The sequence below is a fragment of the Felis catus genome, chromosome D3 (genome assembly GCF_018350175.1).
Source record: "Felis catus isolate Fca126 chromosome D3, F.catus_Fca126_mat1.0, whole genome shotgun sequence".
NCBI classification, from domain to species: Eukaryota; Metazoa; Chordata; class Mammalia; order Carnivora; family Felidae; genus Felis; species Felis catus.
In genome coordinates this window covers 43,246,959-43,264,050 of record NC_058379.1, presented here as the reverse complement: position 1 = coordinate 43,264,050, position 17,092 = coordinate 43,246,959, and the positions used below count along the sequence as shown (strand labels likewise).

Sequence of the window (17,092 nt, the reverse complement as noted above, 5' to 3'; positions counted from 1 at the left end):
ACATGAAATGCCATTTTTATGCTCATTACTGCTGCCATAGTTTCAGTATCGTGTGAATCCTCTACTGATAGATTTAGACTGAGCAAGAATAGAAATGCTAAACCACTCCGGGGCTTATCTGTGAAATCCTTTTACCTTTGTTACACACCAGTTACCTTTGTGACACACACATGGCACTGCAGGACTATTTTTTTACCCTGCTAATTTCTGACAGATGTCAGACAGAATAAGGCATTGTTCCAACAATTAAATAACCTGCTTATTCTCAAAGTGCAGTTTAATGTCTAGGTACCAGCACTTGATAGAAATTTTGTAAGAACATCTTTCTGGATTTTGAGTTAAATCTAAATTTGTTTAAGGATTAATAAGGAGAATATGTGTTTATTTGCTAAAAGAATTAAGTAATAATGATGACTGAGCTGATTCCTGAGGTTAACAGGACTTTCAGCTGAATTTGTTTTGATTGCTAGGGTGATTTTTTCCCCCTTGTTTTTGTAAAACCATACCCAAAAAGTTTTAAGCCTTTTCACTTGAAAAAGGAAAGAGTATTGGGGCTGAACATTTAATTATTTTGAGCAGCAAGAAGTTTCTTCCAGACTTCACCATCTGGATATTGGTGTTTCTTTACAGATTCCTCCTTCATTTCTGTTGAATAACCAGCATCCTATCAAAGACAAAAAATAGAGTAGTGTTAATAACCACCCAGAACAAAACTCACTTATGTATTTCTGCTGCCTGTAGAGATGCTGTTTTCAGATTGTTTGAAATGAGGAACACACTACTGGCTGCTTCTCAGGATTAAACTAATCACACTTCCTTTGCCAATTCAATCTCTTGTTGCTGAAAACGAACCCCAATGTCTTGGACATGGTGAAGATTAATGGTCCAGATAACACAACCACAGTCTCAACGTTTCAGTTCACTAACCTCCAGGTGGTGCCATGTTTGTTTTTTGTTCTTTTGGTTGGTTTGTTTTTGCACAAGAAATGCATTTTAAGGTCTCAGCTGGTGTCGGGAAGAAAGGCCTGCATTAGAGAAGCCTTGTCGGAGCAGTTTCACCCTCAACTCCTGACCTTTGGGCCTTGGGAATTTGATATTGCTAACTAAGGAGCCATTTGTAATTTTTAGATACTGAAAATAAACTCTAAGGAGACAGAGCTTTGTGCTCCAGGGTCTAACCCACTAGAACAAGTCTACCAGGGGCTGGCAGTGCTTCCTCAGGGAGGCCTCTCTGGCCGAGCTCACCTTAGGAGGCATGTAGGAAGCCTTCTTGATTGTCACTGGATACCTGAAATGTTCATGCAGGTGGTCGACATATTCGCACATCCTAGGAGGAAGGAATCAGATTGGGGCAATAATGCCTTGCGTTAGATCATTTATGTAGTACTAACTGTCCAAGCAAAGGGGTGAGTACCACTAAAGAAAGGGTGGACTTGATCTGGCACAGGTTTCTATGCAAATCTTTCAACCTCTGCCTCAGGTCCTTCCCATCTGCAAAATAAAGTAATGCTTGGCTGAAGTCTCCTCATGTGGGTACCAAAAGTCTCTTGTAACTACGGATGGTCCCTGACTTAGGATGGTCTGACTTAAGATTTTTTGACTTCACGATGGTGCAAAAACCATACGTGTTCAGGAGAACTGTATTTCAAATTTTGAGTTTGGATCTTTTCCTGGGTTCGTGATGTGTGACACGATCCTCTCTCATGATGCTGGGCTGTGGCACAGCAGACCCCAGTCAGCCACGCCATCATGAGGGTCAACAACCAGTATACTGACAACCGTTTGTACCCATATAACCTAACACTTTCAGCACAGTATTCAATAAACTGCATGAGCTATTCAACACTTCATTACAATATAGGCTTTGTGTCAGATGATTTTGTCCAACTTTAGGCTGATACAGGTGTTCTGAGCATGTTCAAGGTAAGCTAGCCTAATCTATGATGTTCAGTAGGTTAGGTGTATTAAATGCATTTTTAAATGTATTTTTAATGTTAATATTTATCAATAATTGATAACAATCTATTACTATATATTAGTAATCAATATGTTATGCTGGGTTTGTCAGAATGTTAAGCCATCTTCAGCCAAGAAAGATCTGTAAAGGTTTTATTACTCCCATCAGTTTAGACTCTATAAGTATCTGGGATTATTTGGGTGCCTTTAGCCAAAAGTTAGATGAATAGACTAAAATCACCAAATGAGATCCCATCCAGCTACACACGATTTAGAAGAAGAGCACAGGTTTTACTACCAGACTGGTCTGTGTTCAGATTTGAGGTCAGCTACCTTCTAGTTTTGTGACTTGGGGCAAGTAACCTAACTCTGCCACCTTGCTTTAGCCACAGGTTAATGAACAGCCATGACAGGCAGCCCGTGTGCCCGGTGCTGGGAATTCACAAAGGACCTGGTGAGACAGGGCCTCATGGTTTCAGTGGACACAGAGACTAAGTTACCGACTAGAATATGCACTATGTGTAATCTACAAAGAACAGGCTACAGATGAAGAACCAGCCCCATGGGAGAGGATGTTCTGGCCTTGAAGGATGAGCAGGGAACGGGTGTTCCACACAGTCGTAAAGCAGGGGTGCTGAGCTGCGCCTGTGCCTTGTGGCTGGCTGCTCTGCATGCACAGCAGCATCCCGGCAGCGAGGTGTGCTTCAGGAGGGTGGCACCAGGCACTTCTGCCCACTCCTGGGTGGTCGCAGCGCACTGTTCTCGGGGCTCGCCCTCCTCCTCTCGGCCCTCCAGATTGGCAGGACCTTTCAAGGTTGACCTCCCCTTGGTCCCACCCTCAGAACAGAAATGAGAGGGGCAAAAGCAGAATAGCCCAGGAATGTTCACTTCTTATCGAACAAAATATTTCAGACATAAAAGGCAGCATCTGTCTACTCACCACCTGACTTGAGACAGGTACTGTATCACTGAAGCCCAGTCTAAACCCTCACGGATCCCGTTTCTCTCTCATGGTCCTGCATTTGGTGTTTACCATTCCCATGCACGTTTTCTATGCTTCTGCCATATAAAGATCACCTCTAGTGATCTTTCGGCGATTCCACATTTAATTCCAAGAGGAAAGAAATGCATAGTAAAGCCATATGTGTGCAGATGATCAGAAGACTGTCTTAAAGTTCACCTGGGATGTGTTGAGAAACAAGATGGAACCAGATGCAGCCAGATTACAGAAGACTACAGCGTTGAGACCAGGAGATTGTACAGAAGCAGAGAATACACACACGATGAAAGCAAGGCTTTAAAAAGGAAGGGGTTCTGGTTTCCACTTGGTTGCAACCCCCACCCACCCACCCATCACATACTTAGAAAACAAAGGCAGCTACCAAAACCCCACCCCCATGAAAGAAAAAGAGCTCTGTCCACTGCTGGGGCTCCAGTTTAATGGCTGCATGTGAAGAAGAGGAAGCAAAACCAACTTGGCCTTTGAGTTATAGGATGTGGCAATGGACAGAGTTCTTAGCGCCTCTGGTCGCCAGAGCAGAATTTTAAAAGGTCTGGCCTGGACCGAGGGACACTTCTGAAGCTAACTCCACGTTACTGACCTGTTTTTAAGGCTTGCAGAAACTGATATGAAGTCAAATATAATCAGGTGCTGTACCAATTCACAGAGGCCAACTCCACCAGCATGGGGGCAAACGGGAACTACAATAAAGACAGATTTCTACTTAATGCCAGGTAGGGTGGGGGTGGGGATGAAAGAGAACCTCCAGGTTTTCTCATTGCCCACAGGTGATTATGTCATTCATTAGTATAGAGGGATGAAACTCCAGGATAAAAATCGTCAAAGAGCCCTTGATTAAACCCGACAGAGGGCCCCACGGGTGTGTGGTGGGCAGGAAATGGAGGTTTGGTGCGCACCTCCAGGGTGCCCTTACTTTCAAACTTTTTGGCCATCAGCAACACTGAGAGGTTTTCATTGACACTTCCCAGCCTGCAGCTGTCAATCTGGAGAAACTGCAGGGCTTTCGCTTGGAGAAGCTGCTTAAATATGACTCTATTGTGGCACTGGAAATAGAATTAAAATAAAACCAACAGAATGGGGCACCTGGGTGGCTCAGTCGTTGAGCGTCCGACTTCAGCTCAGGTCATGATCTTGCGGTTCGTGAGTTGGAGCCCCACATCAGGCTCACTGTGGTCAGCCTGTCAGCGCACAGTCTGTTTCGGACCCTCTGTCCCCTTTCTCTGCCCCTCCACCGCTGGCACTCCCTCCAAAATAAATAAACATTAAAAAAAAAACCCGTTTAAAATAAAACTAATTAGAAGAGTCAGCTTTGGCCATTAGGGTATCTACACCTGGCAATGCGCCAATTCCAAGTCACTCCTCAGCGGCCTCTGGAAGCTTGGACTGTATCTAGTCTTTGTTTTCACCCACGTGAAGCAAGCCCTGATAATACAAGCCGGGGACCTCGCTGCTCACTGCTTTATAAATCCGTTAGTGGAATGGTCACACCACGGTCATGCTAAAGTCACATCAGCTTGACATCTATTAAGGAAATGCTGTCATAGTGACTGGCAAGTGGGAAGTGAAGCAAACATCAGGATGAAATATGGTGATGACGATGAGCAGGTGGTTTGGACGACAAAAAACACGGCTAAACAGCATTGCTCCTTTTGCTGGGAAAACTGAGAATCTGTTCCTTCACACTGCTCTGCTCGTGGGTGGACTGCCGCAGGTTTTGGCAGGCATTTGTGCTTCGTTTTATAAGCACAAAGAGTGAACGCAATAATGTTTACTCCGTTTGGAAGCTGGCTTTCTTAAAACCATACAGTGCATCTTATGCCCTTGCATGAGCAGCTTTAAATTGCTGCCTTGTGAATTTTGATTAGATACTTTGAAGAAGATAAATGGCCTTAGTCATATAAATTGTGGGAAAAGAGACAAACTTTTGACTGTATCTGACTCCAGGCTCTACTGATGTGCTGTAAAATATCCCCATTTCTGAAATTAAAACTCCCCAACTCGGGGGCACCTGGGTGGCTCAGTTGATTAAGTGTCTGACTCTTGATTTCGGCTCAGGTCATGATCTCATGGTCATGGGATCCAGCCCCACATCAGGCTCTGTGCTGAGCATGGAGCCTGGTTGGGTTCCTCTCTCTCTCTCTGTCTCTCTCTCTCTCTGCCCCTCCCCGACTCATGTTCGCTCCAAGTAAACAAGCATTAAAAAAAAAAAAAGAAAAAGAAAGCTTCCAAACTCAAAATAACACAGGTGATGTAACCTAATGTATGCCAGTGTCCTCAGTGGCTGGCCAATGTGTACTGTCCCCAAGGAGATGTCATTTACCTGCTCTCCTGTGGCGACACCAATTCCTAGTGGGACCAATGCCTGTAAAATATAAGGCAACTTGATGTTATTTTCCCAAACCTTTAAACTGAAACTCCCAATGTTTAAAAATATTTACAGTTGCTTAACTACTTAGAGCTGAAGAAGGAAACGTCCCTGCTGTGGAGCCGTGTGAAGTTTAAGGAATGGCAGAAGGTGGTCAAGGGGATGATGTACGCACACAAGAGCGGCTGTGTGTGCCTACAGAGGATACAGTCAGCACTAGTTCATATGCTGCCGTTAGTTCCCTTCCCGGCTACAGTTCTGCAGATTCTCCCAACCCCCCTCTTCTGTAGTTGTTCTAGAGCCCTCTCCCTTCAAGCTCAGCAAGCGGTCTTAGATCCACTTTACAGGTCAGGGTAAGCTCATTCCTAACCTGGTGAAATGCTCACTTGGCAAGTGCTGGAGTCTTCTTAGACTCAGACTGCTCTCTCAGTCCTACTGCCTGAAGCTACCTCACTTCCCTCCACTTGGGCTCCAGGCTGCTCTCCCCTGCCCCCACCGGGATTGCGAGGCCATAGGCACTCTCCTCAGGTATCAGTGGCACCAATAGCTAACATTGAGCTCTTACTAGCGTGGTGTGCTCTCAACTGTGTGAAACCGTGACTGAAATGACTGCTCATCACAGCCCACTGGGACAGGAATCATCATCACCCCCATTTCACAGAGGCAAAACAGGTTCAGGGCTAGCAACTGTTCCCAGATGACAAAGCTAGAAAGGGGTAGAGCCCAGGCTTGAACTCCAGGCCCACTCCAGAGCCAGGGCAGACATCTGAACCACTAGATAGAACCACTCCCCTACAGAAAAGCCCTAGGGGCACCTGGGTAGCTCAATCGGTTGAGTGTTCAACTCTTGGTTTCGGCTCAGGTCATGATCCCAGGGTTGTGGGATTGAACCCCGCATTCGACTCCATGCTGACTATAGGGCCTGCTTGAGATTCTCTCTCCACTGCTTGCATTCTCTCTCTCTCTCTCTAATAAATAGATAACGTTTAATTTAGGAGCCAGGTATCCCCAATCCTGCTAGCTGTCCCGCCTCTAATGGGATATGTGGACATGGATGATTCATGGAAAACCAGAAGCCTCGGCCTCCTCGTCTCCAGGTCAAAAGTTAGAGCAGATGGTCGCTGAGGCACCTTCTAGCTTCCTTGTTTATGCTTTCAGGAACTTCTAATTTAAATGTTCTCGGTTATCTCAAAACAAAAACAAAAACAAAAAAAAACAGAGTGGGGAAAAGTAGTAGAGGAGGGGGGAAGTCATTCACTCTACCATTTTAAAGAATATGTTTCTGACACTAAATAGGTACCAATGTTTATTTCTTCCTTTTAATCATTTCCTGAACCTGCTCTATTCTAGCTGCCCTCTCCCTTCACCACCTGGCCTCCTAGGTTACTGGGAAAGCCTCCTAGCTCTACTCTCTGCCTCCAGTTTCTTTCTGTCTGTTCCACACCTGCCCTGTACCCCGTGTCTCAATCCATCCTACATGTTTTTTCCCAGTGAAATCTTCTTTAATCCTATTCTCTCCTTCAAGACACTATGGTGGCTCACTGTGTTGGGCCACATCTTCTGCACAGACGGACCTGCTGTCTGGCCCCATGGACCCATCTTCCCCACAGCCCCTGTGCTGGGGATCTCCAGGGCCTGCTGTTTCTGTGGCTTCCCCTGGCCTTGGTCTGTCTGCACCCACTTCATGGGATGCCTCCTGAGTGGATGGCCTTCCCTATGTAAACAAGACCTCAGATGGCTGAAACCCAGAAGAGCTTCTGAGGAGACCCTCCAGGTGGGCAGCGGTGCAAGTCCCTGTGTAGGCAAGCGGGCAGCACTAGGGCATGGCTACCCCCATAAGAACCCTGAGGCAAACGTCTTGTTTCTCGAACCATGGCCTGTCACTAGATTCTCATTTCAGAACGACTCCTCAGAAGCTTTCAGTTCTGTTTAAATCAACATGGTCACCCCACGACTGCTGCTCACGTCTCCCCCACCTGCAGTACAGCTTTCCTCAGGGTCAGCTCTTGTCTTACCTCCACAAGGCCACTCCACCATCCCAGCCCACGCCTGCCTTCAGTGACCTTCTTTCTACTGTCCTCAGTGCTCAGGGCCCCACCTAGCATGCCCCCATGTCTTACCCTCTTCTCTCCAGCTAGGCTGTGAAGTGGGGAGAGTGGGAGGGCATCCCTCAAACACAGGCTTCTGTGGAGTGTCCCACATAAGAAGCTCATATATTCATTTACTGAGAGAAATGGAGCAGAATGGCTCCAGTAGGACCTATGACTTCATGTAGGACACACTGAGGTATCTTTCCCAGAACTTGGAACTGACTGTCCTCACAGTGACAATTTTCAGATTAGGGGAGAGTATAGCAATGCAAAGTCACACCAGGGGAAAAAATCTCCCAGGCAGGCAGGAATGGACTATAAAGCAAGCGAACCTACAAACCCAATGTTGGGGAGGAAGGGTTATCAGAGGAAAACGTAAAAGGGGAGTAGGGGTGAGTGCTGGCCAGGGCTGGGCAGGCAGGCACTGCCAGGGGAGGGGTGAGGCTTAAGGCTCAACATGCCTGGTGCCAGGAGCAGGCACATCCATGCACTGTGGGGAGATGCGCGGGGCCACACTGGACTGACACCGTCTCATATTTAAATCGCACCACCAGTTCCTGTCCTGATTTTTCACTCACCCAACAACCTCTGGTTTAATGTGGCTCCTTGTGGAGCTTGCTCTGGTCAGAGGATACAAAACTCTAGTGCTCCCAGAAGTTGGGAGTTCTCCTTATAAATTAACTACCTGGCATTCTGGCTTTATATATATCCGTGCTGGACACCTGCCTAAAGGGAGACACACCCTGAGAGAAAGGATGTTCTCAGATGCTCTGACATATCAGGGTGTCCCTAAACCCAAGAGGAAGGGAAGCCGGGTGGATCGGTGCAGGAAGTGTGTTGGTGTGAGGGCTCCAGGTAGCCTTCTCCTGGGCAGGCCTGACCTAGGCATTAGCTAAGTAAACCTTGTATTTTGAGTCCACCAGAGGAATCTGCACTTTTGTTTCGTTCTGGGGGAGTAAAATATTTTAGTATCAGTCAGATTTCTATATTTACAAAGTCTGGAGCCGTGTCTATTAACCTTTGGTTTGTTGGCAGCCTTTCAACTTTTAGCAATGTACTGTCTCTAAAATATGTAAAAATGTAAAAGGGAAGAAGCAACGGGATTTTGGGATCTGTCAAACCAAACCCACAAACAAAAATACATGGCAGTAGTGACAGAGGCAGGAGCGGCTTTTCTACCTTGGAAATGGTGGCATGTCCCAGAATGTCATCAGGGGAGGTGGGTTCTTCAATCCACAGTGGCTTGAACTCAGCCAGCTTTGACATCCACTCTATTGCCTCAGGCACATCCCAGCGCTGGTTGGCATCCATCATCTGCAGAGAGAGAGAGAGAGAGAGAGAGAGAGAGATCTTTCACCATGAGGTCTGCCTGGTACTGACTTGTGACAGGACTGCAGCTCTGAGGGAGGAAATGCTGTCACTCAGTGCCACCAACTGCTGAGCAAGACTTCCAGAGGGAGCCTGACATCTCCTCTGTGGAGGATCAGCATGCAGCCGTTACAAAAGGAGCCAAAGAACAGCCACCAAGACAGGCACTGTAGCTCTAGATGCGTCTTCTAGAGGAAATGCAACTCACAGAGCCACTGTGATGTCTGGAAGTGTCCTGGGCTAGGCTCAGGAGAAGTGCTTGCTGGCCCTGGAGCTCTGGCCCGATCTGCATTTAGGGCTTGGAAGTACACCTGTCTTGCAGTATTCATTGTTCTGGAAACTACTTTATCACATTCTGAGTCATTCATCGTCAATTCTAAATTTGTTCACTAGTCATTTATTGACTATTGCCAACTATAAGTCGGGCACAATAATAAATAACCCAAACTCTACCATTTATGAAGCACCTACTCAACTGGGTATTTTATGACGCAGTTCATATTAACTCAGTTTACAGAAAAGAAAACTGACATGCAGAGAAGTTAAGGAACTTGCCAAGAACAATTAGCCACGTAAATAGCTAGTTCAGATCCAGGCCTCTTTAACTCCCAGGCCCTGGCTCTCTGCATGTGGAGATCCTGCCTGGAAGTCAGGTGCTGGGTGTGCAGAGACTAAGACAGGGCCTCCCCAACCCTGACATTATCACGCTTTGAGAAGACAGACACGGAGGTGGGTATCTCTAGTAGAAAGTGCTGAGTGGTAAGAGTTTCCACAGGGGGCACTATGAAAACCAGATGACAGGACACCTAGAATCAATTGTACCACAAATTACTTGGAGAAGGATGGCCCCTTAAAAGTAGCATTCACTCATGTATAAATAGTGATACTTCTTATCCTAGGTCAAGGACCCAATTCCTATTTTAGTTAACTTAGGAAACATGCCTCCCAAACTCCACAAAAACATCTTGTGACTTTATAAAAATATTTTACATGTAATAAGAAATCTCTTATAAAAATAGTCAGGAATGACTGATCCTTACATTTATCTCAGCAAAGTCTGGCATCTCTTCAACACTGGCTCCCTGAGACTGGCCGCCTGATGGACCAGGAGGGACGTATTTTTTCGGGGGAGTCAAAGAATGGCACACTGGGGCTCCAAGGGGAGACCTGCTTGCTCAGGCGCTTCTGTGCCAGCAAGCAGGAATAATCCCTAAGCCTGATCTTACACAAGCTGTTCTGCAGAACAGACATTTTAAACTATCAGCTCACACAAATCTGTACTTCCTCTCTCTCAGCTTTAAAATTCCCAGTGTTCTTTGGGGCACCTGGGTGGCTCAGTTGCGTAAGCATCTGACTTTGGGTCAGGTCATCTCATGGTTCAAGTCCCCACATCTGGCTCTGTGCTGATGGTGTGGAGCCTGCTTGGGATTCTCCCTCTCTCCCTCTTTCTCTGCCCCTTCAGCATGCTCTCTCTCTCTGTTTCAAAATAAATAAACTCTAAAAAATAAAATAAAATTCCCAACATTCCTTAATCCTTGCTTGAAATGAGTTGCATTTTGGCCCAAGACACAGGCTTCACACAAGGCTTCTCAATGGTAGGGGAGGACATTTACCAACGTCTTCTCAGGTCCAATCATGTTTCTGATGAGTCGGCACCTACGGATGTCATCCTGGAGATCAGCACCCACTTTTACCTTAAACCTGTAAAATAAATGCGGTTTGGTAGTTTGGACGTGTCCTGACATGACAAAGACACGTGGATTTTCTGCAGAAGCAGCCGCCTCTGTCAATAATTCACAGGTCATATCTTCTAGTAACCTTTTGCCCTTTTCTGGTCAGTCCCAGACAAGCCACTTGAAAATAATCTGGCAAATGTATCAGGGCAATAAGGCTAAACCACCCGCTGACCCAAAGTCTAAGAACTAGGAGAGCAGTCAGATATTTAATAACACTGAGTTTTTGCTGTGCCATGACAAGGAATTAAGAGCAAAAGCCAGAATTGGAATTAAAGAGAAGTGCCTGTCACATCCTGAATGTAAAGAGTATGATTGATAGGGGTGCCTGGGTGGCTCAGTCGGTTAAGCATCCGGCTTTGGCTTAGGTCATGATCTCACAGTTTGCGGGTTCGAGCCCTGCATCCAGCTCTGTGCTGACAGCTCAGAGCCTGGAGCCTGCCTCAGATTCTGTGTTTCCCTCTCTCTCTGCCCCTACCCTGCTTGCACGTGCTCTCTCAAAAATAAACATTAAAAAAAATAAAAAATAAAAAAGAGTATGACTGATAAAATACCTCCAGCTGTGCAGAGGTTTATATGAGGGCTTCATCCTGAATCAATGCAGTGAAAGGTCAGCCTTCCCTAGGTATGCAGAAAGAGGGAAGGTGCCGGCACTTCCTGAGCGCCTGCTATGACTCCCATTGTGCTGATCCTTTTCAGATACCGCAACTTTGAGGAGAATCACGAGTTAATATTATTCCCATTTTATAGAGAAAGAAAATAAGGTTCAGACAGGTTGGGCCATTTGCCCATTATCACACAGCAAGTACCTGTAGGGGATGAGGGGAAAAGGCAAGAGGCTGATTCCAAATCCATCATATCCCAAGCCTCTTTCCAATGCTTCATGCTGCCTCGTTCAAATTCTCACTTCCCGACCCTTCATTTAGCTGAGGAGTTAACAAGAATTCAGTGCCTCCCAAACTTTAGTGTGCACACAAGTCACCCTTTGACATGGGATCTTGTTAAAATGCAGATTCCTGAGCAGCCGGTCTGGGAAGAGGCTGGACTGCCATTTCTGACAAGCTCTCAGGAAATGCTGATGCTCCTGCTCCAGACTACACTGGCAGCAGCAGGGGGCCCGTGGCCAGACTGAGAGTCACGCAGGGAGCCCAGGGACCTATTACAGAATGTGCCACTGTGCGCTAAACTGGTAGACTCATGGTGACCACATCACGAGATGATGGTCCCTCTATGTCCTGCATTGTGTTAGGTTTTGGGACCACTGACAGCCACACTGTATCCAGAGGAAAACCCTAGGATGCCCAGGGTTCCATATCTGCTCAGCAGAGACAAGCAGAGAAGTGCCAACAGTTGGTCTGGAGAGAAGCAGCCTGGGAAGGAGAAGGTCCACCACTCCAGGGGAAGAGGAGACGCTTGGAGACTCTGCAGAGAACTGACTCTGCAGAGAACTGGAACCAGTAGCTGGAAGTTACATGGAAGGGAAGGACTCGATACATTTTGGGACTCTTTCTAACACACGGAGCCCTCAAACAATGCAAAAGCTCCCTGCAAGTTAGGCTCACTGCCTCTGCAGGTTTTCAAGTGGAAGCTGAGTCAATGCTTATTACTGATAGTAAAAGAGTAGACTTCTCAAGTGCCTGGGTGGCTCAGTGGGTTGAGCATCCAGGTCTTGGTTTCAGCCCAGGTGATGGTCTCACATTTCGTGGATTCAAGCTCCATATCAGGCTCTGTGTTGATGGTACAGAGTGTGCTTAGGATTCTCTCTCTCCCTCCCCCCTCTCAAAATAAGTAAGTAAACTTAAAAAAAATTTTTTTTTCAAGAGTTGATTTCTATTCTGGACTGGTGTTTGAAATTGATGATCTCCAAGGTCTGTTTCTCCAAGGTCTTAGGGTTGTAATTAGGACTCACATCTCATCTTTGGAGAAAGCCTGGTCTACAGTGAGACTTCTCCTATGTATCCTCCATGTGAGACTGCTCCTGGACGAATCCGGGCCGCCCTGGTGCCTTTTGTTCCTGGCCCATCATGCTGCTAACTGGGGCAGTGAAGCTCATTACCACGCAAACAAGTTACCTGGTCCAGCCGTCCTGCAGGGCCTCGGTGCAGAGCTGCGGGGAGAGGAGCACAGCCAGCATCACACACCGCAGAGCTCCCCTTGGTCTAATGAGGACCCCAGTTGTCCCTGATATGCACTTACATATGTCCCTGATATGTCCTTTCATATGCACTTACGGCAGCAGCGGGAACCGGAGGAACAGCTATGTGTTGATGCATTAAGAGCACAGTTTAGCCAACAGACCATAACTCTTTGTACCCATAGGATGACTTTCTTTCCTCATCTCTATGGGAACAATGTCTTTAATTGTTCACACTCCTCAAAGGGCAATGGAGCATTGATATCCCTCTTGTTAAAGCTAGGATATCCTGCAGCATCCAGAGAACTAATGGATGTGAGGGTAACAAACAGAAGCTAGTCTTTCTCTCAGCTGCAGGTACAGTGCAGTGGGATCAACCTCGCACTGACTGCAGCCGAGTACCAGCCACGGGGCCACAAGCGTCACACAACTCACAGCTTTTATCTGGAGCCTCCAAACCACCCACAAGACCCGTATTATTTCCCCATTTCACAGTGAGGAAACCGAGGCTCAGCATGGTTAGGTGTAACACTGCACGACACTACACTGCTGTCTCTGCCTGGGGTCAAATCCTGGACTGTCCCCTTCCAGAACCCATGGTGGGACATACAAGGTCACAGAGTCCCATGCCCACAATATGAGCGGCTTTACTTTTGCTCCAGTAGAAGTGCTTTCAGAATGAGGCCTTGGATCCACAATGATCTAGAAGAGCTAACATGAAAACTCCAGAAAGCCAGGAATATAAAACCTGTCTACAAAACCAGCTTCGGATGCCCACCTGCTTCAGCGTGTCATCCGAGTACCCCAGCCAGGCGCACGATGTCGTGTAGGCAGGGTAGCCATGCATCAGCATTTGCCTTTCTGTGGAAACACAGAGCTTGTCAACATTTGTGCTTTCCAGGGACCTTCAGGATTAGAATTGCCTGTAGCTAAGCTGCTGCCCCCAGAGAATCCAGCAGTTCTCCTTCTGACCCTGCCTTTCACATGCACCTAGCCCCAAACCCAGCCTTTGGTCACATTCACAATCATGCAAATACCAAGGCTGTCAAACTACCCCAGGTCTTCCTGTCACACCCAGGACACATACAGACGCAACCGCCCATCAGAGGGCCTGGCTGCTGGGCACGAGGCATTTGGGAAGACGCTATGAACCCCCAGACGACAGGGACATTCAAAAGGACAGTGACAGCAAAAACAATGAAGGAAATTTCCTCACCACCCACCTCTCTCTTTTTTGCCAATTTGACCTTTCTGCAGTATTCCTGGAAAAAAAAAAAGTATCATCACTTTTTTAGACAACAAAGCATGCATGCTATATGGTAGGTATGGCATGCCACATGAGTGGTACCAGAAAACTTCAGTTCTGTCACTTAAGTATGACTCACCATAGGCTTCCTCCTCAGTCAGGACGTCTGTGATGTACCTGAAATCTATGCAGGATAACAGCATCCTGGGGTCCTGGCAGTGTGACAGGAAGGGGAAAGGCCCAAATCAATTCACAAATGGCTTATATTTCTAAGGATGTGCTTACACTGAGACGTGGGATTACCCTTTCCAGGAAAGGACCTTTGGGATTTGTGTTAAATTGTTTGATGCTGTCATTCCTTGGTGTAGAGCCCTTCAGAGGGTCAAGGCTGACTCCCAAAGACATCCTCAGGTGCTCCCGCTGCAACCCCCTCCTCCTTCCCCATCCCTTCCCTCTCCGACACCTAGGCTCCAACCATCCCAACTAACATGGCTTCTGGAAAGAGGATCCAGCATGAGGCAAGCACTCAGCACGAGTAAGTGGATAGATGAGCGCCTGGTGTCTCTCTAGACATCATTGCTCTACACATCAGGGCTGACTGGGATACTGGCGCAGCTCAGCAGGAGAGGAAAGAAGGCTGGTATCAGAGCCAGGCTCCCCGGGTCAACCCTATGCCCACTATTTATTAGCAGCATGACTGTAGTCAATTTTTTCTCTTGTCAAATTGGGTAATTCACTTCACCAACAGGTACAGAATGGATTAAACATGGGAGGCCACCCTGGACCATCACTGGCTGTTCTCTCCCCGCCTCTTCCTGCCCCATGCTCACTACTCTGACCACACTGGCAAGGCCAACATCTCAGCTGGATCTCTGGTTGAGACCCCTCCCTATCTCAGTCTAACAGTTGGGAAGCAACCAGTAGCTTCACTCCCTCTCAGGTTTTACTCTGACCAACAGTCCTCCACTAGTCTGTCAAAAACTGTAAAAGCTCGGGGCACCTGGGTGGCTCGGTCAGTTAAGTGTCCTACTCTTGATTTCGGCTCAGGACATGATCTCTCAGTTGTGTGATCGAGCCTTGCGATGGGTTCTGCAATGGGCGTGGAGCTTGCCTGGGATTCTCTCACTCTCTCTCTCTCTCTCTCCCCCCCCCACCCCTCCCTCACTCACCTGCACATGCACTCTCTCTCTCTCAAAATAAACATTTTAAAAAATTGTAAAAAAAACTCAATGCTGAGATTCTGCCTCTTTTAAGACTATCGGCCACTACTGAAACAGGAAATAGAATCCATAAGAATGAAGTCACACCTCTCTGGTGCCTCTCAACTCATTCGGTTTGGGGAGTCGCCTCCTACACCCCCTGAAAGCCTAACCTTAAGCCTAGAGGGTGGCTCATGTCCTTCCCCTTCAGATGGGGCCCCCAGGCCACCTGCAACCATGTCGATGGTGTGATATCCGCCTGTCTTTACTTTCTCCCAGAGAAGAGACGATGTCTGCTGACCAACAGTCTTCAAAGCCAAGGTGTTCTTTGTTTTTCCCAAATGGTGATGTCAAATAATAACAGGGCCTTCATCTGCTGGCTACCAGGATTTTAGTGACCACATAAGACATCACCCTAAGGCAGCTGATGCTCAAAGAGATTAAGTGACATGCCTCAGGTCAACCTGCCAGAAAGTGGAGGAGCCCACATTCAAAGCCAGGTCTGCCTGGGTCTGAAGGTCACCCCCCCCCCTTAATTTGCCCATTGCCCAGCTTTTTTTCCTCCTCCCCTGGCAGGTGCTCTTCCCTGCCACAAACAGGACAAGGAAGAAGGAAACACCGAGGTACCTATCTTCAGCATTTGGCTCCTTCTCTTCCAGAATCAGATAATGGAGACCACAACACTCTAAATTCAAAGTGACCAGATGACATCTTAATAATAACATCTTGCTCTTCAGAGTTTGTGAAACACTTTTATCATTTGGTCTTTCAACCAATTCTATGAGGTTCTCAGAGAAGTGATGATTATCCCCTTTTCATAACTGGGAAACAGAGGCTCAGAGAATTTGCATTACATGTGAAACCTCCACAGTGGGGGAGGCAGGACCCAAACTCAGTGCTTCCCATGGACCACTGTGTGTGGGCACACCCAGCTGTTACCTCAAATACCAGAAAAGAAATATTAGGGTTTACTGGGGTTTTACTTTACCATCACTATGGCGATCCACAGACAATTCTGAATATATTTGCTGATTTACAAAAGGCAAGTAATCCACGAAATCCATCTCGTTTATACTGCAACACTATTATAATTGTTTAATGTTATAATGTTAAAGAATTTACTTACCATGTCAACAAGTAACTTCCACAGAGGCTTGGGGGAAAAAAAAGAATTTTAAATCATGTGTAAAGTGCCCACTTTTTCCCCTGAAAGTAAACTCAAACTCCCACTTTCAAACACCTGCCCACCAGCCCACGGGCACACCCGGATCTCTAATGCTGCCTCCTGACTCCTCACCTCTGCTGCTCTCCCATTTCTTTCTCAGCCCTTTCTAACCTACTCCTATGGTTTCCTAACTACTGCCACGGAGAAAACACATCAAACAAATTTCCACATTGCTTTTGGAGGCCTGCGTCTTTGGTCTTCAGAAGGCTGCTCGTAGAGGAACTATTTAGTCCTCTGCCACGTGTTGGATTATTCCACAGAGCTCCTGCAAGTGCTCCTCCAGTGAGTTACCTTTCCCTCCTGCTTGGCCCACAGGTCCCACACAGCGTTGAGAACAGCCGCGGTCGCCAGATGCACAACACCTTTCTCGGGACCAATCTGGTTAGGAAACAAAATACACCAGCATTTCTTAGACATGAAAGAGATAGTTAGGTCTCCTAGCCTTGGACACATTTCAAGAGTTAAAAGCCATCAATAAAAGCTCACAAAGAGGTTAAGCTTTTTTAATATACTTTAAAAAACTTTTTTTTTTTTTTTAAATTTTAGAGGTTGGGGGCAGGGTGGGGAGCGGAGCAGAGGGATTGAGAGACAATCCCAAGCAGGCTCCACGCTGAGCATGAAGCCCGATCTCACAATCATGGGATCATGACCAGAGCCAAAATCAAGAGTCAGGTCCTCAACTGACTGAGACACCCAGGTGCCCCATGCTTTTTTTTTTTTTTTAATAGTTTCTAACCTATAGAAAAGTTGCAAGA

At 46.9% G+C, this 17,092-nt stretch overlaps 1 protein-coding gene across 3 annotated transcripts in view; it reads right to left on the bottom strand.

The window, feature by feature from the left end:
• Positions 1-259: 259 nt before the first annotated feature.
• Positions 260-17,092, bottom strand: part of ENOSF1 (enolase superfamily member 1) — a 29,855-nt gene continuing 13,022 nt past the window's right edge. For all 3 annotated transcript variants that reach the window (XM_023241797.2, XM_045041730.1, XM_003995053.5), the window contains 13 exons: positions 16,629-16,715; positions 16,239-16,265; positions 14,053-14,125; positions 13,891-13,929; positions 13,446-13,528; positions 12,606-12,640; positions 10,414-10,501; positions 8,612-8,746; positions 5,298-5,339; positions 3,891-4,020; positions 3,558-3,657; positions 1,246-1,327; positions 260-664 (listed from right to left, as the gene is read on the bottom strand). In XM_023241797.2, the coding sequence (XP_023097565.1) occupies positions 563-664; positions 1,246-1,327; positions 3,558-3,657; positions 3,891-4,020; positions 5,298-5,339; positions 8,612-8,746; positions 10,414-10,501; positions 12,606-12,640; positions 13,446-13,528; positions 13,891-13,929; positions 14,053-14,125; positions 16,239-16,265; positions 16,629-16,715 (1,023 nt within the window). In that variant the 3' untranslated portion in view covers positions 260-562. The remainder of the gene's footprint in view (positions 665-1,245; positions 1,328-3,557; positions 3,658-3,890; positions 4,021-5,297; positions 5,340-8,611; positions 8,747-10,413; positions 10,502-12,605; positions 12,641-13,445; positions 13,529-13,890; positions 13,930-14,052; positions 14,126-16,238; positions 16,266-16,628; positions 16,716-17,092) is intronic.